General features: G+C 37.1%; 1 protein-coding gene across 2 annotated transcripts in view; it reads right to left on the bottom strand.

Annotated features, from left to right (window-relative positions):
* LOC129717680 (transmembrane protein 120 homolog) overlaps positions 1–21,474 on the bottom strand; it is a 245,917-nt gene that overhangs the window by 106,462 nt on the left and 117,981 nt on the right. For both annotated transcript variants that reach the window (XM_055667779.1, XM_055667770.1), the window contains exons 3-4: positions 14,447–14,719; positions 14,317–14,392 (exon numbers count right to left, since the gene is read on the bottom strand). In XM_055667779.1, coding sequence (XP_055523754.1) covers positions 14,317–14,392; positions 14,447–14,719 — 349 coding nt within the window. The remainder of the gene's footprint in view (positions 1–14,316; positions 14,393–14,446; positions 14,720–21,474) is intronic.

The raw sequence follows: 21,474 nt of genomic DNA, 5'->3' as shown, positions 1-21,474 counted from the left end.
TTCTTCGAGGCGTTTCTTCTCCTCCTCCTTCTGAGAATATTCACGAACAAATTCATCTGATGTTAAAACGTGATACCGTTTGGACTTGTATTCCCTTTTGTTTTCTCTTTGAAGAGTGGGTGGCATCTTCAAGTAATCATTTAATGCCTGATTGAGTAAGTCAGGGGCGCTGTTTTGGGGCATTTTGGCATCAACCACTGATTCCTTAGCAGTCGATGAATTTGCCTCATGTTGTGTTCCACAGACGCCGCTTACAGGTAGCTCAGTTATGTCTGCTTGAATTTCCATTGCATCAAAAACCACTGTGCTGCCTTCACCCTCTAGGTTACTTCTCTCGATTGCTTCGACTGCCTCTGGCATTGTCTCTCTCAGAATCTGAACGATGGTAACGAGTGCTTTTTCGTCTGGGTTGTCGAAAATGACGAAATCACTCTTGAACTTTTTTATTTTTGACGTTCCGATCACAGAAACACATTGCTCCAAAGCCTTTTTGGCTTTGTGATAATCTGGCGAATTTAGGGTCGAGCGCATAATATGGGATCCAAATTTCGCCAGTTATATTTAGGTATAAAATTACAGTAGTTTCGTGAAATTTGAATTATATGAACATGAAAACCAAGCAATAACAGTGTAATTAAAAGTACTTTCACAAAGTTTTCTATAAACTAAATGTTTTATGCCAACTTTTCCACTAAGTTTTTTTTTGCCATCTGTTATGGTTTGGCAGAAAATTTTGCTCTTTACATGACAACGTTATTTCGATCATAATTTTAGAAGACATTTTGTAATAATAAAATATGTTTGTTAGTGCGTTCAAGCACAGAAAACATTGCCAATTTTTAAAGGTATTAAATATAATCATGAGCCGTAACTACATCAAGTTTAAATTTAACAAAATTCACTGATTGGCGAAAAATGGGGGGGGTGGCGATTTTTGGGGTTCTTACCCTAGTTTTTTTTTGGCGCGGATTTAGTTTTCACGGCGCGGATCCAAAAATCCATGGCGCGGATTTTGCGGATTCAAAATTAAGGTTTCTGTAACAACCCTGATAATGGTATGCAATTCATTGATATAAGTGTTTATATACGATTATATGCGATAGAAAGTGATTTGTTTCACACTGTCTTACAACTCTAAGCCTACAATCGTAAATCGGTAAGACCCCACCATGATATACAATTAAAGATGAATTTCTGCGCATGATAAAAAGCGTGTTATACGATTTCGACTTCGTTGAGCTACATCTGCGATAGTTTTCATACATTGATATACGATTTGTGGTTGACTGGGAAATATACAGTCCACCCAAAATATTTTCAAGCACTATGTCCAACCGAAAGGGGACATTTATTTGTCATAAGCAAATCAGATAGCGAATTGCAACAGAAAAATAACAGTTAGTTAGTAAACTTTTTGCTGAATAGGATAGTTAAATATTTGAAATTTAATAATTTCAAGGCGGCTTGTATGTTCACAATCAAAAATAAGACCGATTATTTAAGCATTCTTAAGATGTGATACACAGTAGCGATCATTTCCCCTCATCAGTGTTTTGAAAATGACTGCAAGACAATGTCAGCAAATTTTCAACTGATCCCGCTCTCATTGTATTGCACAGCTCTCTCTGCTCCCCACACGTTCGGTAAACAGTTCGTAGCAACTGACGACAGCACACATGCAACTCCATACGGACTGTTATTTCTCATCTTCATATGTGTGTTGGTATTTCCAAGCTGTCGCGAATGACAGCCTGTAATCTTCCGACATCCTTCAACACGAATCCGAGCGGGATGTCAGGTGATTATGATCACGACAGCAAGGCCGATGAAAGAATGAAAGAGAGATGGTGCGAAGCACGTTTTTTCTTACGTGGGGAATAATATCAACAATGGAAACGGTTTGCTTTGTTTTCAATATGCCACCGGCCTGTGAAAAAGGAGAAACGAAAAAATGCAAGTCGACGACAGCCGCAGCCGATCAGCAGGCTGTCAACAGGAACAGGACATCCTCAAAATGAGCAAACTAGGCTGTCATGTCCGAACGAACAAAATACATGCGCAAGAATGAGCTGTCGTACGCAACACAAGACAGTTTCTTTGCCTTGTGTAAGCTGTAGCTGTATGTGAGCTCTCATGAATAGCTCATGCATGAGGCTGTTAGAGTGAAAAGAGAGAAAAGTCGTCAGTATATTGTCGCTCTCCAGTCATTTTCCTAAGCTTGCCCCTCATCGTTCAATACGAGATCGGTAATCAAAAATTGCATTTGTGTAGGCATGACACGATCACACGACGATCGTGATCCCAATTGTATTCACCACTGACCCATCATATCGCGTTCAATACGAGAGCAGTGGCAGTTCGGTTTTAGTAGCGAAAGATAACGCAGGTCGTTGAAACATACTGGCAATAAATGTGAGAGATTGGCTAAACCTAATCGCTAAAATAAAACTTATTTCTCAGTACTAACCGCGTATTAATTTAAAGTCACCCGCAGTCTTAGTCACAATCAAAAAAAGAATCAAAAGCCCCCTTAATGTCCAGGAACAAAGATGCCATTTGTTCTTTGCGAGCATAGGCTAGCTGAATATCTTTTTTTTAAAGGGGGGGATTTGTTAGTAGCTTAAGTATTTATGATAAATATTAGTAAGTAATGAGTATGTGTGTCCAATCACAAATGGTGACTTCTCAACACGGTTAGAAATTTGAAATTTTAATTGTTAGGATTTGTTTGCTTCCGTAATTAGGACTTATCGTTCGTAGGGATTTAAACCTACTTGTCAGGAAGGGGGAAGTAAACATATAACTAACTTAATTGCTAACTTATTGGCTATAAAGAGTGCTTATCGTAGCAATTGAACATTGCAACGATTTTTGTCGAAAATTATTAATAATTTTATTTGACATAGCTTCTAATGGTTCAACGCCAGTAAGTCTATGTAATTCGAGTGTACCAAACCAAGGAGGACGCTACAAAATCATTTTTAGAATTTTATTCTGAATCCTTTGAAGCGTTTTCTTCCTTGTTGAACAGCAACTTGACCAGATCGGTACAGCATAAAGCATTGCTGTTCAAAAAATCTGTTTGTAAATCAAAAGTTTGTTCTTTAAACAAAGGTTTAGAATTCCTGTTGATGAGAGGATATAAACATCTCGTATATTTGATGCACTTGGCTTGTATACTCTCAATGTGCTCTTTGAAAATAAGTTTTTTATCGTAAATTAGTCCCAAGTACTTAACCTTGTCAGACCAACTCAAAATAACCCCATTTATCTTGACAACGTGATTATTGTTTGGCTTGAGGAAAGAAGCCCTAGGCTTATGTGGAAGAATTATCATTTGAGTTTTAGAAGCATTGGGAGAGATTTTCCACTTTTGCAAGTAGAAAGGAAAAATATCTAAACTTTTCTGCAATCGACTGCATATGGCACGAAGACTTTTTCCTTTTATGGAAATGCTTGTGTCATCGCAGAACAATGACTTTGTGCATCCTGGAAGCAAACCAGGAAGATCTGAAATGAATATGTTGTACAGGACTGGACCCAAGACTAACCCTTGAGGTAGACCTGCTCTGACAGGAAATCTATCAGATTTTGAATTCTGATAGACAACCTGCAGCAGTAAGATAATTTTTTAAAATTTTGAACAGTAAAATTGGAAAATTAAAAGTTTGCAATTTCGCAATCAAACCTTTATGCCAAATGTCGAATGCTTTTTCTATGTCTAAAAGAGCAGCTCCAGTGGAATAACCTTCAGATTTGTTAGCTCGTATCATATTAGTAACTCTGAGCAATTGATGAGTAGTGGAATGCCCATGGCGAAATCCAAACTGTTCATTTGCAAAAATTGAATTTTCGTTGAAGTGTGACATCATTCTGTTAAGAAAAATTCTCTCAAACAGTTTACTTATTGAAGAAAGCAAACTGAATTGTCGATAACTTGAAACTTCAGCTGGATTCTTATCCGGTTTTAAAAATGGAGTAATTTTTGCATATTTCCATAATTTGGGAAAATATGCAATTTTGAAGCAGCAATTGAAAATTTTCACTAAAAAATCCATTGTGCTCTCAGGGAGATGTTTGATTAATATATTAAAGATTCCATCGTCACCAGCTGCTTTCATATTTTTGAAATTTTTAATAATTGATTTAATCTCATTCAAGTTAGTTTCAATTGTTACTGCAGGTAAAAAATTCTGGGAAGAAATTAAATCAAATTGACGTGTGACTTCATTTTTATTGGACTCTTAAAGTTCAAATTTGAGTTATGAACACTCTCAAACTGCTGAGCAAGACTTTGAGCCTTTTGTTCATTGGATACAAGAAAACGTTCACCATCTTTTAAAACTGGAATAGGCTTTGAAGGTTTCTTAAGAATCTTCGACAGCTTCCAAAAGGGTTTTGAATATGGATTCAGTTTTTCAAGTTTAATCTCAAAATTTTGATTTATCGGAAGAGTAAATCTATGTTTAATCTCTTGCTGTAAATCTTTATAAATATTTTTAAAAACAGGGTCACGAGAACGTTGATGTTGACGTCTGCGGACATTTTTCAAACGAATTAGAAGTTGAAGATTTTCGTCAATTATTGGTGAATCAAATTTCACTTGAGCCATTGGAACAGAATAATTCTTGGCATCAACAATTGCACATTTTAATGCTTCCAGAGCGGAATCAATATTCACTTCGTTTTGCAAATCAAGCTTATTATTGAAATTTCTCTCAATATGAGTTTTGTATTTTTCCCAATTAGCCTTGTTATAATTGAAAACAGAGCTCATAGGGTTTAAAACTGATTCATGTGATAAAGAAAAAGTTATTGGAAGATGGTCAGAATCAAAGTCAGCATGTGTGATCAAATCACTACATACATGACTTTGATCTGTTAGCACCAAATCAATTGTTGATGGGTTTCTTACAGAAGAAAAGCATGTAGGACTATTCGGAGACAAAATAGAATAGTATCCTAAAGAACAATCATTGAATAAAATTTTGCCATTGGTATTACTTTGAGAATTATTCCATGATCGATGTTTAGCGTTAAAATCGCCGATTATAAAAAAAATTTCGAACGATTTCTGGTGAGTTTTTGTAAATCACCTTTAAAATAATTTTTGTGCTCGCGTGTGCATTGGAATGGTAAATATGCTGCGGCAATAAATAAAATCCCAAGTTCAGTTTGAACTTCAATTCCCAAAGTTTCAATAACTTTCGTCTCAAGATGGGAAAGAGCACGATGTTTGATTCGGCGATGAATAACAATTGCAACTCCACCGCCGGAACCCTGAATCCTATCATATCTATGAACCACGTAATTAGGATCATATTTTAATTAGATGTTAGGTTTCAAAAATGTTTCAGTAATAATTGCAATATGCACATTATTTACCTACTGTTCAAAAATTAAAAAGCTTATTCTCATTGGCCTTCAATGAGCGAGCATTCCAATTCTAAATTTTGATCGGTTTATTCAAAATCATTGCTAAATTTTAAATTAGAAACAATTTTAATTGTAGAATTTGTACCTATTTTGATGGCTTCAAGCATTGATTTCGCCTGCAACATGGCGTTCATGATATCGAACATTGCCTGTTGCAGGAAAGAAAGTTTACCTGCCGTAATAGGCCCCAGGCCTAAAAAAAAATTTCGGTAGCAATATTAGCTGGGGTAATAGGTGTACATTTATTTTCCACCGTGTTTTGCTGACACATATTAACGGTCATTTTCGAACTACCAACATTAGGCGGTAGAATGTTCGAACTACCTGTAACCTGTGCATATGTTAAACGAGTATGCAAAGGAGTAGAAGAAGTGGGTGGTACTGATACGCTTGGAGAATTTTGTTTTGAAGTTTGTTTTGATTGGGAAATTGATATTTGTAACTTTAACGTTGCCTTGCCTTAACAATTGCTAAACGGACTGGGCATTGGTAAAAAATGTGATATATGGTTGCCGTTACAATTCGCACAGCGAAAATTTTTACTCTCTTTTACAGGACATGTGTCCTTTTCGTGAGAAGAGTCTCCGCAAATGAGGCATTTATGGTCCATGTTACAGAACTTTGAACCATGGCCATAATGTTGGCAAATACGGCATTGGGTGATATGCTTTTCACCTCCGCCAAACTTCCTATAAACTTACCACTTTACACGCACGTTATATAAAGCATGTGCTTTTTCAAAAAAATTTAAGTTATTAACCCCACTGCGGTTAAAATGAATTAAATAATTAACAAGGGAAATTCCAGTTCGCTGACTGTTCTCGCCTCGTGATTTTTGTTTCATTAGAATTACTTGGGTAGGGGCTATGCCAAGTAATTCTGTTAAAGTAAGTTTGATCTCATCAACGGTTTGATCGTTGGTGAGACCTTTCAATACGACCTTGAATGGCTTGGCGCTCTTATTATCATATGTAAAAAAATTATACATCTTTTTAGTTAAATACTGAATAAGACGATTACGACCCTTAATAGAGTCGGCTAATAAGCGGCATTCGTCTCTACGACCAATTTGACAGGTAACTTTAACGTCAGAAACGAACGTTGAAAGTTCCTTTTTGAAAATATTGAATTCAGAAGAAATAGTTACCACAATAGGCGGAACTTTTTCCTTTTTTAAAGATTTTACATTTTGTATAGTTTCATTACTAATAACTTCCATTTCACCAGCTTCTTGCTCAGGCTAAATATCAAAAGGATTGTCACTACAGACACTCGAAGTGTCAGAAAGAGATGCCTCTCTTTTCCTCCCCGCAGCGTTGCGTGGTTTCTTTTTCGTCCAGCCATTTCAGGTGATACGAAAAAAGTTAAAACAAATGTTAAATTCGAAAGTAGAAAGTCTTGAGAAAGACTGATGGAAAATAACTTTCAGGTAGTCTTTAAAAGACACACTGGCAAAACACAAACTTTGAAGCTATAGGCAATCAAAGACCAGTCCACAAGCAACCGAAAACAGGTCTGATCTGTAGGACAGTTCAAGACGCACTGCTAGCTGAATATCTGTAGAAAGCAACGCAAGACAATCATTCGTTCCTTTGGCAAGGCGGAAGCCAAATTGAGTATCTGATAGTAGACCATTTGATTCGACTCAATGGTCTAAACAACGGAGTATCATTTTCTCCATCAATTTCCGAATACAGGATAACATTGCAATCGGCCTATGAGAGTTGTGATCAGAAACTGGTTCTCCCTGTTTTTGGATGGCGATCACCTTCACTTGCATCTAATCTTGCGGTACAATATTTTGCTCCAGGAACTTATTGAATAAATTCAATAAGCGCCTTTTGGCAGTGCCGGGTAGATTCTTCAACAAGTTGAATTTGATTTTATCCAACCCAGGCGCGTTATTGTTACAGGACAGAAGAGCAACTGAAAATTCTACCATCGTAAAACGTGTATCTATCACGTCGTGGCCCGGAGACGTATCACGGACAAAATTATGCGCAGAAACAGAGTCCGTACATACTTTCCTGGCAAAATCAAATATCCACCGACTTGAAGACTCCTCGCTTTCTGACCGTTATACGATTTCGCATTCTTCGAGCTGTGTTCCAAAGAGTGCTCATAGATGTCTCCTTCGACGTTTCGTTTACGAACCGACGCCAATATCCGCGTTTCTTTGCTTGGATCAAGCTTTTAAACTTGGTCACAAGCTCCCAATACCGCTTAAAGTCGTCGGGTTTACCTTTCACCCGAAAGATGGCTTTAAACGCGTCGGATTTTTCCGTGTAGACATCGGAGCACTCTTTGTCCCATTACGGAGTAGGAGGCCGATCTTTGATCGTCACGCCGGGATATTTCTTCGTTTGGGCTTGCAACGCGGCGTCGAAAATCAAGCCCACGAGGAGGTAGTATTCTTCAAGTGGTGGGTGATGTTGAATCGACTCGACTGATTTTGAAACCATTGCCTCGTATAACTTCCAATCGACATTCCGTGTGAGGTCATACGGAATATCTTGGTCGCGTGCGAATAAACCCGTTATCAACTGAAATTGGAATAGGCAAATGGTCGCTACCATAAGGATCAAGGATTGATGACGGTGAGCATGGTAACTTGTTTACCTCTAGTGTTCTAATTAAAAAGCTTTTTTGTGTGAAATCGAGTGCTTTAGGTGATCTAGTGCTAGTGATCCGACGGCAAAATTGGATATCTCAACGGATAAGTAAAAATGTCTTTACATGCTTTTAATTTATCCTGTTTTTTATCGATTAACTAGCTAATACCCGGCCCGCGTTGCTACGCCTCTTAGCCTATGACAACAATTATATATCTCTCAAATGTGCCATAATTTCAAACATATAAAAACATTACCATGCAGTGAAAACACGCGTTTAAAGTTACATTTCTTTACATGCATTTATAAAAAACACATTGAAAACCAAACCTTTACGTGATAAAAACCATTATTTGTTTTCATTTATAAAAGAATTTTTCGGAAATTCTGGCATATTTGTTTGGCCAGGGATACATTCAGCAACAAGCAGCACGTGAAAAAGGATTAAGATGCCAAATGTAAACAAATAGAAATCGATTTTTCCGATTCAAGATAATTTAAGAAATGTTTTTGTTTTACAAATAAAACAGGTTTATGTTGGGTGGTAAATAACTTTATCTAATATTATAAAATAAACTTCAAAAGGCCTAGTAAAATAAATGTTGGGGTCTGTATTTCAGGTTCAGCTAAATCAATAGTATCCGTACGAGTAATTAATTTTAATTTGAATGAGGTATTATCTCGTAATGTTGTTTGCCTATATTTGGCCATTTTCGGTAACTTCCGGTTACCATCTTGTATTTCCAAATAGCGCCAGGATTTGAGTTCCGGTCTTTGGTCTATAGAATGACTATTTTTAGCTATTTTCCAGCAACCGAATGTTACAACCTCGAATTTCAAAATGGCGTCTGTGGACGATTTTTGGTCTATGTGCATCATCTCGATTACAGGAATGCCCATTTTGGATGGTGTTTGGTCATTTTCGGGAGACACAATCTTGGATTTAAAAATAGTATCTAGGGTTTATTTCAGGTCTCTGGGCATTTTCTCGATCCCAAAAGTACCCATGTTGGGTGGTATTCGGTCATTTCCGGCTTTTTTTTTTTTGTAAACTGGAGATCGACTCTAAGAATTTTAAAGTGGTGTCTGTAGCAGTTCCGTTTTTATACAGCGCCGAACAACGCATCTATATCATATAGACGCTACGGCTGCTAATTGAAGTTTTATTGTTATTGAAAATTGTTGTCTCTGAAAAAGTTATAGATGGTATTTTTTTTTAAATATACACTGTGAAAAATCTGAACAAATTTTTTTTTCTAAGTTTTAACTTTTTTTATTTTTTTATTATCCAAGTTCAAACCAATGTTTAGGTCCCTTTTTAAGGGTTTTCAAAATAAATAGATTTTTCAGAATTGGGGTTTTTCAAGATATTCAATTTATAATATACATGTCTTTAAGCTGAAAATAAAAACTCATTAAACCTGTCTGTATGATTTTTTCGAAGACTCATTTTGTATAAAGTAATAATAGTTGTTAATTTTTTTGTTTTTTTTTTTTGAAGAACAAAATAACCAACTCTATACTTATCAAACAAACTGCCCAAAAAAATTTCTTTATAAAATCTGAGCTAGTAAAATTTCTATTACTCCATGATCCAACAACCATTAAATTTTAACTTGCCTTTTGTAGATTTTACAGGCAAAACATGTTTTTTTAATAAATTTTTAAAAAAATATTTTTAATCCTATTTTTTTGTCTTTTCTTTAATATTTTTTACAATATATATTTTTTTCGGAAGTAAAAAACTACTATTTTCAACTCTTCCGAAGATGTCATACCGGTCTAACAAACCGTTCTGGCTCTAAAGTTATTTTTGTTCATGATTACCATTTTTACACAAGTTTACTTTTTTTCAAAAAATAGTCTTGTTGAAAAAATATTACTAGAAAAGCTTCAACCAAATCGAAAATGGTCGATTTACCTCGTTGTCTTATGTGGCTTGAAATTGCTTCACTGATCCTGTAAAAATTACCTTTATAGTGTTGAGGCGTTTGGGTTTTGAAGTAGAACAACTAACAGTTGTATACGTGGCGGTTTTACCCCATGTATAGTGGGCGGCTTTACTTCCAGTGGAACATTTTCATATTCCACCGAAAAAGTAGTCAAAATCACAAGATTACTCACGGCTTTTGATATTTCAGAAAGGAGACAGATTCAGGCAAGCGATTAAACGTATATTCACGAGCCAAACAATAGATTTTCAGACAGAAAAATAGTAGGAGGTTGTATCCAAGACACTACCGCATAAATGACGTAGAACTACGTACACTATTTACAAATGCATTGAATGTTTCATTACCCTAGTAACACAACTGGTTTTATCTAAGTTTTATAGCACTTTTTTGGTTATATTGAGCCCTATAAAACTTGGATAAAACCAATATTTTTACTTGGGAAATGCGTTATAATGTCTACTAATGAAGGGTTGTGAATTTCGTGAACCGGATTCAGCATTGTGCCGAGTTAAAAGCCATACACAGCTCACACGCACAAACTATACCATATCATAGACACACACACATCATACCATATCATACAGACACACACACATATCATACCATATCATACAGACACACACACACATCATGCCAGATCATACAGACACACACATCATGCCAGATCATACAGACACACACACACATCATGCCATATCATACAGACACACACACAGCATACCATACCATATCATACAGACAAACACACACATCATACCATATCATACACACACATCATACCATATCATACACACACATCATACCATATCATACACACACATATCATGCACACACACATATCATACACACTCACATATCATACACACACATATCATACACACACACATATCATACACACACAAACACACATCATACCATATCATACCATATCATACACACACATCTCACAAATCAAATATCACACATGCTACAGCTATCAACACACGCTAAAGCGTTCCTTACCCTGCTTCGGGGCCGGGTCCGTGTTCTCTCCGGGATTTTAATGTATTCACACTGCCTCCGTGTTTGAACCGTGCTCTGGCTGAGATCCGACTGTCCGGCACGAATTTGACCCGGTCCCGGCACTGAAGCAGTGTGTATAGCGCCTAAAGCTTTCCGCACACGCTATAGATATGCACATACGCTATATATACAAACACGCTGGATGGCGTTAGCTTCCTAGACCACTTGCAGGTGCTGGTCTCGTAAAATTTCTGGCTGTATTGACCCAACGATATCTGAATTGGATTACCACTGGTGGGGTCCAACCCAGATCGATGGGTAGCCGAACTAAACGAGGAACTGCAGCTGCCCACTGCCAAAGCCGTTGCCACCGTCGCTGCTACCAACGGTTTCCACCGCCGCTGTTACTGTCGCTGCCACCGCCGGGGGGACGGCAAGCCGATGCCACTCGCGTGAATCATGGCATCGGCCTAATCCGATGATGCAATCCACTGCCGCTATAATCCTATGGACAGCCCGTCCGTGTCACCGTTCGCCAAAAGAATGTGACTAACTCGACCCGAAACACCCTTTTATAACCAAAGAGTGCTCTGACATAGGTCCCGCCTTTTGGTTGAATTTTACCATTGTCTAATCTTCTTCAGGCGAGATTCCACAATTCGCATTTAAATTTTGTATCCAGCGGAAAAACACCGATGGTGCTCTCGCATACGCAACGATATAACCCGTACCGTGTTGCGGCTGGGAACGTCAAGCGATTTTTTTGCTCGTTGTTGCGTGTTGCATATCGTGTTGGAACTCCGCGGCTGGGAGACGACAAAATTCTGAATCCAGTATAAATTATTGCAGTGAAGTCGAATCAATCGCCTTTGTTAAGGCGCTCTAACATTTGAATGAAGTGTAATATTTTCATATTTTCGTGCAACGGGCAGCTGCTGCAAGGTTGTCGGCCTTTTATTCACGCATAAAAATTCCTATATCACTGATTAAACAGAATGAGAAAGCATTTGTTTCCGAAGTCTAGCGCTCGAGACCTTTTCAAAAAATCATTAATTTTCAATTACTTGTTAATTTACCTTGATAAATGTAGTTTGCTGTTCAAAATCGGATATGCTGAACGCAACCTTTGTGCTGCCCACAGTGGGGGAATGAGGCACTCATACAACACACTGTAAAAACTGTTTTCACACATAGTAAATTTAGATTGCTAGGCTATTTTTTTTTCTTTTTTTTTTTTGTGAGTATGTGTGTCCAATCACAAATGGTGACTTCTCAACACCGTTAGAAATTTGCAATTCTAATTGTTAGGATTTGGTTGCTTTCGCAATTAGGACTTATCATTCGTAGGGATTTAAACCTACTTGTCAGAAAAGGGGAGGTAACCTTACAACTAACTTAATTGCTAACTTATTGGCTATAAAGAGAGCTTATCGTAGCAATTGAGGATTGCAACGATTTTTGTCGAAAATTGTCAATAATTTTATTTGACATAGCTTCTAATGGTTCAACACCAGTAAGTCTATGTAATTCGAGTGTACCAAACCAAGGAGGACGCTTCAAAATCATTTTCAGAATTTTATTCTGAATCCTTCGGAGCGTTTTCTACCTTGTTGAACAGCAACTTGACCAGAACGGTACAGCATAAAGCATTGCTGGACTAAAAATTTGTTTGTAAATCAAAAGTTTGTTCTTTAAACAAAGTTTAGAATTCCTGTTAATGAGAGGATATAAACATCTCGTATATTTGATGCACTTGGCTTGTATACTCTCAATGTGCTCTTTGAAAATAAGTTTTTTATCATAAATTAGTCCCAAGTACTTAACCTTGTCGGACCAACTTAAAATAACCCCATTCATCTCAGATCAGCTTTATTCATACTGAGTAGGTTCCGTGTGATTCTTTTACATGGTGTAATGAATAGTTTAGATTGCCTTGCTTTGGAGTAAGACTTCCAGTTGGCATCAATCATCATTGATTCCCAGCCTCTTGGCTCAGATTTCAAACAGGATGAAGATACCCCACAGAATGGCTCCGGCCCGACGAAAGCAGTTGAAGAACCAATTCTCGCTAAGAGATCGGCTTTTTCATTTCCTTCTATACCACAGTGACCAGGCACCCAGTATAGATTGACAACGTTTGTTACAGTTAGCTGTCGTAGGGATTGAATACAATCCCATACCAACTTCGACTGACATGTGTATGCTTTTAAAGCATTGAGAGCTGCTTGACTATCTGAGAAAATGCATATATTGTCATACCTATATTTCCTAGCCAAGCAAATACTTGTGCATGTTAGAATAGCATTTATTTCCGCTTGAAAAACTGTGGGCCACTGCCCCATTGGAATTGATATATTGATTCCTGGTCCAGTGACCCCAGCGCCTGTAGACTCGCCCATTTAAGAGCCATCTGTATAAAAAATGACTGATCCTGGACGAACCTTAGGACCTCCTTTATCCCATTCGGTGCGATTGGATTCAATCACTTTGAAAGGAACACTGAAGTTAGTCTTAGAGTCCATCCGATCTTCATTCATGGTTACTAAGGTGTTCAGTTGTAAATTTTTGAGGATTCGTAAATGTCCCTGTAGATCTCCTTCCTGAAAAAATGTAACACGTTTTAGCCTTGGCTTTGGATGGTGCACTGGCCATTGCTCCTGTTGTTGATAAGCATGCCAGACGTTGTAGTTTATCTAACTTTTTCTGAGCTGATAATTGTGAAGTTTTAGGCCACCACACTAGCGAGGCATAAGTTACTCATCCATGGGGAATCAATACCTCGCAGAAAGAAGCATTGCTCAAGACTATTATTCCTCTGATTGGCGAAGCCAAGAAGCTCTTCTAGAACGAGCTACTAGAAAAAGTTGCAGTTTTAGTGTCTATTTAAAATTAACTTTTGTGTGAATTTTTTTTGAAACAACCTTTTCAATAATTCAATAATGATTGTTTAACAATGAGAAGCGTTAAAACATCACCAAATATTTGTTACATGGATTGAAGAAAAAAAATATGACCATACTCAAGAAAATCATTTGATGAGACTGATATGCGATTATTTTTAAGATGGGACAATTTGACCTCACATTTTTCTCTGACCTTTTTTTGTTTTTGTATTTTGTATTACAACATTTTTGTATTCTAAATCGATAGTAAAGCAAGAAATAGATGGAATCTGATATTTGACTCAAAAATGATGAAAATCCATATGGAACTTATATGCAGTATACACATTTCCAATAAACGACTCAAAATAGGTTGTGATTGGTGGTATTACCTGTGATAAGAAGAAATAATCATAAAAATAGTCTTACCTTTAAAATAGATTCTCTAATAGTGAGTGTACAATAATACCATACCAAAAGGAAAAGAAACGCTAGCTCCAATGCCCTAAAATAATATTTTTACATAATTTTTGCCTTATGCTTCCATTATAGTGTATACCTATAATTAACAAGTATATTTAAAAAAGATAACAGCAATCCAATAACATTTAATATTAGTTTGAATTTTTCATAATCATCCTTGTAGCGCACTTTATCACTTCTATTCAGAATTGAGACATTAACATTTCCTAGGATGATATTCAAGTAAAAACTATTTTTTTGCGGCAATCCTTGTTCGATTTCATGCAATTGGGCTTTTCGTTTCAACATATTTTTCTCCAACTCCTGTAACTTATCCTTCTCGGTTGAGAGATGTTTGTTGCTTGTTTGTCTGAAATTAAAATAGTACAGTGAAATTCCCGTTTCAGTATACTTGTATATACGGCTCAATTCTATTATATATACGGCTCAATTCTATTAACACAAAAATCACAAGAGTTATATGCAAAGCCACGACCGCAAGGTTGACGTAGAACTAGGATAAGGAACAGCTGAGGCAGTGGCGCCTATTCTAATCAGTCGAAAAAAAACAGGCCTCAAACTCCTGAATTTTGATCAATATTGACAATTTCAATGATGGAAACGTAAACTTTGGTTGTCTAGCTGTCTGACGAATATAAGAAATACTGTAAATCACAAAGAAATCTGTGAACAAACAGCAATTGAAACAAATTGACCTATATTGCAGCCATTCAGGAGCCACTTCGGGTGCTGAAAAAAAAAACTGCAAAACAGATGGAAACTGCCTAAAATAGGTTCGGGGTGATTGGAATAGTGTTCCTAGACTGGTAACTTTAACCGATTATTGTTAAAGTTTGCTAACTTAGTTTTACAATCTGAAAACAAGTTCTGATAGAGAAAAAGATAGAGAACAGATTGATATACTTCTATTTGAATTTCACCCAACACATTTTGAGTATTTCGTCTCAATACACAGGCGGTTCCTAAAGCTGCTTAGAATATGATTTCTACCCTACATAAGGTTGTTTGTTGCATTACTTGTATTGAATATGTTTAAAATTTTGTGCAAAAGGCGGCATCCATAAATTACGTAACGCTCATAGGGGGGAGAGGGGGTATCCTGGAGCGTTACAATTTGTTACACAGGGGAGGGGGAGAGGTGAGTTCAGCGTTACGTAACGAAAAATCTCTGGAGAGACTCTCCAAAAACGAGCATTTTTATCAAGGAAATTCTTCTGCAGCGTTACGTAATTTTTATGGGGGGATAAATGTTGGCGTTACTTTTCGTTACATATGGGTGGGGGTCCAAAAATCGGGTTTTTTGCGTTACGTAATTTATGGATGTCGCCAAAGAGGAGTTGAAGTGCTACCGAATTTTAGTTTGAATAGGAATGAAACAAAAACTATGCAACGCAAACAAATTTCAACAGTCAAAGTGCATGCAGCTTAAAACAACATTTTACTTCTAACTCCAATGCAAACCGAGAAAATATTAAATCTTCGATAATTTGTTTGTTGTCCTTATAAGGACTGTTGTTGTTCAATTTCATATCGGATATAAAGTTGATCGCATCTGTGTGCTACCCCGACAGAGGAAATTAAGCTATTTTTCTGATAACACAGTTGAAAGCTTCACACGAAAAATTTGACGGCCCATATACTTTGCTAGCTACTGCACAAAGGTAGCTTCTACTAGAGGAAGTGCCGCTGCTCCAGCTGGCCCCAAAATCGCTGCTGATATCATTGCTGCAGCTCATGCTATCCGCTGCCACAGCTGCTGCTGTTTAGTAAGGTTTGTTGTAGTCGCTGTCTAGAACTAATATGAGCAGTTTCGGCTGAAACAGGCTCTTATATAAGCCAAATAGTACATTACGAATTACTAGGTCTATAATGCTTGGGAAAGCAATCATATAATGGCCAATCAGATCAATCGAAATTGACTATTTTCAATAACATAGTTGCTTTTCATATTGGGCTTGACAATTTTTAAGGTTCGATTATGCGATAACCTAATTTTTATGCAGATAACAAAAACTGTTCAGGTGCTTATGGTGCTTATGCCTATGGTGCTTATTACTGAAGGAAAAGGTAATTCAGTACGTTCTGAGACATGAGAATGAAGTCAAATTTATAACTGTTCCATCATTTGAAGATGTAAATTAATTTAAAAGAAAATTAAACTCTTCAGTTAGGTATTTATTTTATCCCGAAAAGGACAATTTGCTGTTTAATTCCCTGGGCTTGGTGGTTGAGCTTCAATCTTGGGTTCTTATAGCTTCTCAGAACCAAATTCAAAATAGAGCCACAAAGTTGTTCCAGCTTTGACAGCCCAAGGACGCGTGCTTCTGGATGGCGGATGGGAGCTAAGGGAGATCATGAGAGTCAGATACTTATGTTTAAGTTCCTCCTAATCTGATCTCGGCAGTCTCCTATGTGGGGAGTATAAATGCAATATTAATTGTTAAAAGTTTGGTGCGGTGCGCAAAGAAAAAAGCAGTATACCCTGAAACCATCTGCGAATGATTTATTCTATTTGAACAGTTCTAGTTAATTAGATTAACTTTGCATGACTCCAAGTACGCACTGGAAGGTGTCATAAACTTCATATGAATAAATAAATTTTGAGGTTTGTTCCACTGAAAACTCGAAACGTTTGAGTTCCAATGCATCACTCACAATATTAAGCACAACTTAAAGACATTTGAACCACAATTTTGTGTTATTCAAAAACCCAAATTAATCCACCTAGCGGTGAGACCCAGCCTTTCTCATTCAAACTTATTATATGTTAAAATAGATTGACACCATTTAAGAGAAAAAATACTCCTTCAAAATTTCTGCTGGTTTTATTTTTCACTCTAAATAAGGAATTTCGGATAGCCAACAGCACAACTTTACCAAACATTCTAAACCTAACATTCACACACATGAGGGCATACATTAAAACATACATATGCAAATACAATTAAATAAATATGTTTCAAATACATCACGCGAAAAATCCAGATGACTACCTCTGGTTGCCGGAATACATCCCAAAATGGCCAAATTTTGCCTAATCCGGGTATTTCAATGGCGAAGATGCCGACTTTCAGTTTCTGGAAAACAACTTAAGATGACCAAATATCATCTATTATGAGTATTGCGGAAGCGTTACACCCAGAGGCCAGAAATCAACTAAAGACGCCATCTTAAATTTCTAGATACATAGTATCTTCCGGTTTCTGGAAAACATCCTTAAATTGTCAAATACAATACAATGAAGGTACATCCACTCTTTGGGTACTAGAATATTGATGTTATATATAAAGTAATAATTTAGGTATAGTATGTGAAATTTGACTTAATATTTGTGCCAAAGAAAAAGTGAAATGATAGAAATGAGTTTTAATTTCAACTTCAATCCCGAGCAAGGCCGCAAACATTGAAATAGTACAATATCAAATTTAAATAATGTTGAGACCACATATTTTGATCGTAGCTATAGTTTTAGATAGTCTCCGGGTTACGTTTCTTTCTATAACTTTCAAACCACATGTTTAAACATTATGAAATTCATTGTTTGAGGGTTTTAAATCCCATTAATTTGAATTCAACTATGTTCATAGCTTCTGAGATATAGAAGCGATTTCTACATTTTGCCGCAGCGCCAAAACTGAAAGTTGGATTACGGCAAATAGACCCTTCATTTGACACCAAGATAGGAAGAATCGGTCAGACCATCTCTGAGAAAAGTGAGTGCGAAAAAAAGGTGCACATACACACGTACACACCCACACCCACACACACATACATGCATACATGCAGAAAATGCTCGATTCGTCAAACTGAGTCGAGTAGTATATGACATTTGGCCATTTGGATCACTTTTCTACCTTTTAATTAGCCAGTGATCGTTAGGAGAAAGTCAATATGTTTACTTTCATTATGTGATTTCACATTTTTATCGACAACGGACAAAGTTTCAATCCGATTACAATGAAATTCAGAAGCAACCTATGGGGCAACTAGACCTTTCATTTGACACTAATTTTGTGAAAATCGGTTCAGCCATCTCTGAGAAAAATGAGTGAGTTTAAACATCCTCAGGATAACTTTTCTTTACATAACTTTTGAACCATAAGTTCAATCATTACGAAATTTAAAAGTTAAGGGTTTTGGAGACAGCCCGATCAATTGAAACCAGTTTTATTGAAATCGGTAGCGTGGTTTCTGAGATATTGATGTTTCGTGATTTTTACATTTTGATACATAACCTCTAAACTAAAAATCCGATTACATTGAAATTCAATAGTAATCTACGGCGCAACTAGACCTTTCATTTGCAATTAATTTCATGAAAATCAGTCCAGCCATCTTTGAGAAAAGTGAGTGAGAAAAAAAAGTCGCATATACACACACACACATACACACACACACACACACATACACACCTACATACTTACATAGAAAAAATGCTCAGTTCGCCGAACTGAGTCGAGTGGTATTAGGGTGGTCGGTATTACCGACTTTTCGAAAACCGGTATTTCGGTATTCATAAAAATAAAAACCGGTAAAACCGGTAAAAAACCGGTATTTCAATTTTTTCGGATTTATGCAAACCAGGGGCGACTCGTGTTCTTTTAACCTACTTGTTCAACTACAAAAGTCTGAAAATCATAGTTTGGGGAAGTGATGACAATCATGTCCGCAAAAAACGCAGGTTATTCTCACTGAACTATTTAAAATAAAACTAAAAAAATTACATTAATTTTGATTTTGAATTTATTTTTTGCTCAGCGTCTCAGGTTGCATCTATGGACGTGTCACTGCATAACTATGGTTTTGCATTTATGAGTACCTATGCTTTATTACGATCCGGATGTTTTTTGTAAGATTTAGACCATTGCACATAGGAGTACGTAGAACAAAAACTTGGCCAAAATTTTTTTAATGAGTTTTCAGATAGCAAATCTAGAGGAACATTTCAAAAGGTCTATCTGCTTTGATCGATTTTTTGATCGGTCACTTTCATTCAATCACCGCAACTTATTAAACATCTTTTTTGACACGTTATTTGCACAAGTAGATAGCGGAGGGATTACTCTAGCATCTGAACAAAAAACACGCTTGGGAGAGTTACTTAAGCTGAACATTTTCAAAATAAAAAGACGTTTCGGAAAACGATGAAAGCAGATAGGACCTTTTGAAATGTTTATCATTTACATTTCTAATGTGTTTTAAAGTGGTTTTATCTTTATTAAACTTTATATTGAGACATAAAAACTTATTATTAACAAGTTTTCGTCAAGTTAGATCACCATCACTCTGAAATTCGACACAAATATAGTAAGAGTACAAATATAGTAAGAGCTTGTTCTGGAGCGGGGGCCTAGTGTGGTTGGTAACGTCTCCGTCAACCACGCTCGACGCCTGGATTCGAATCCCACCGCCGACATAGGTGTCGATGGTTGTGAGGTGGCGTGATCCACTCACAACCAACCCAACTGGTCTAGATTCAATCCTAGCCGACACCGGGAGATTTTCTGAGGCGAAAAATCTCTGGGATCACGCCTTCCATCGCATGAGGAAGTAAAGCCGTTGGCGCCGGTCCGTTAATAAACGGGTCGTGAGTTAGGGTCCTGGGTGTGGAGTCGCCTCCCTGGGCGTCGGTGATTGGCCACAACAGTGGCGGAACTAGACCGACGGAAAATAAACGAGAATAAAAAAAAAAGAGCTTGTTCTGGTGAATACTTTTTGCCAATAATTGATTATGCTACTTTTAAAGCGTTTTTTAAATCACTCGCTTCAAAAGGATATGAATATTTTGGAAACCACAGTGCTTCCAGTAGATCATTGAGTCATGTTAACTGCGTAACTCAACTCATCCAATGGTACATTTTCTCTTAGCATTTGCGTTTTGATGAATGTGAAGCTTCCGACCAACTTTACAATTTCATGATTAAGCTATACCAATTTTGTCATATTTCGAAACTGTCGATTTTATTTGAACTAAAGCGACTCCGTTGACGCTCAAGAATCACTTTAAAGTTATAATAACATGAGTAGAAGTTTATATTTTTCGTAGAACATTTTGTGACTTATTCATGGGCTCTAACTAATACCAAGGTTATGATAGTTACTGTCGTTTGTAAACAATTCAGAAAATTTCAAGATGGGCTGCATACAATGTAGTAAGTATCAGAGAATGCAAAAAGGATCAATAGCACGAGGAACACTTGAATTATTTTTTTCGTATTTTGGCCAGCTTTTTGACTGAAATACTCCTATGTGCACTGCGACCATTGTTTTGATCTCTTGTGGTACACGATCCAGATACATTTAACAGTGTTTGGAAGTGTTTGGAAATTTCAATGAATGAATTTCAATGAATTCAATGAATGAATTGACAACACACACTCGCGGCCTTTGGCCGACTCTATTGTCCAAGTGTATGCTGTCCTTACTCGCTACCGCTCGTTCGGACTTAACTAAGGGAAAGAAAACCTGTTTGAATAATCCTAGAAAACCAGTAGATCAGTTGTTTGTATGCGAGAGGCCGCCGCTTCCGACGGCGAATCGGCGGCCGGCTCGGACCGCGGAAACCACGGCGGCTTTGTGCCGCCTCGGTTCCTTGTCCTCGATTATGCGTCTTCGCCGCATGAATTGTTTTATGTTGATTATAACCAACAAGCCGCTGAGACTAGTGTAAGTTATATCTAACATCGAAAAATTACTCTCCGCGATGCCGTGAGAGTCTTAAGGACCTGAGCCAAACCAGTTGGCGCGTTTCGGATCTAATAATTAGGCTTAATTTGCACCTCCCATCAAAACTGGTTATCAAATAATAAATGTAGAGTAACAGCTTTGCTATCGTGACCAGGATTCGCACTTGGCTATCGTGAGTCAGGTTCTGCTACCAGTGATTCTGCCTTTCGTGCCCTTCCAAATTCTGCCTTTTGAAATATTCTGCCTTTTGTGTACGGTCATAGAGTTCTGCCTTTCATGATTCTGCCTTTCGTGCTTCTGCCTTTCGTGATTCTGCCTTCTGTGGCGAACCCGATATGTTCAATGTTGCTTTTGTGTAAATGTATTTATTATATACACCGTCATATGATTTTTAACGCCTACCTAAGTTGGTAGCAT

Source organism: Wyeomyia smithii, chromosome 1 (assembly GCF_029784165.1).
Source record: "Wyeomyia smithii strain HCP4-BCI-WySm-NY-G18 chromosome 1, ASM2978416v1, whole genome shotgun sequence".
NCBI classification, from domain to species: domain Eukaryota; kingdom Metazoa; phylum Arthropoda; class Insecta; order Diptera; family Culicidae; genus Wyeomyia; species Wyeomyia smithii.
This window is presented reverse-complemented; position numbering and strand designations above follow the sequence as displayed.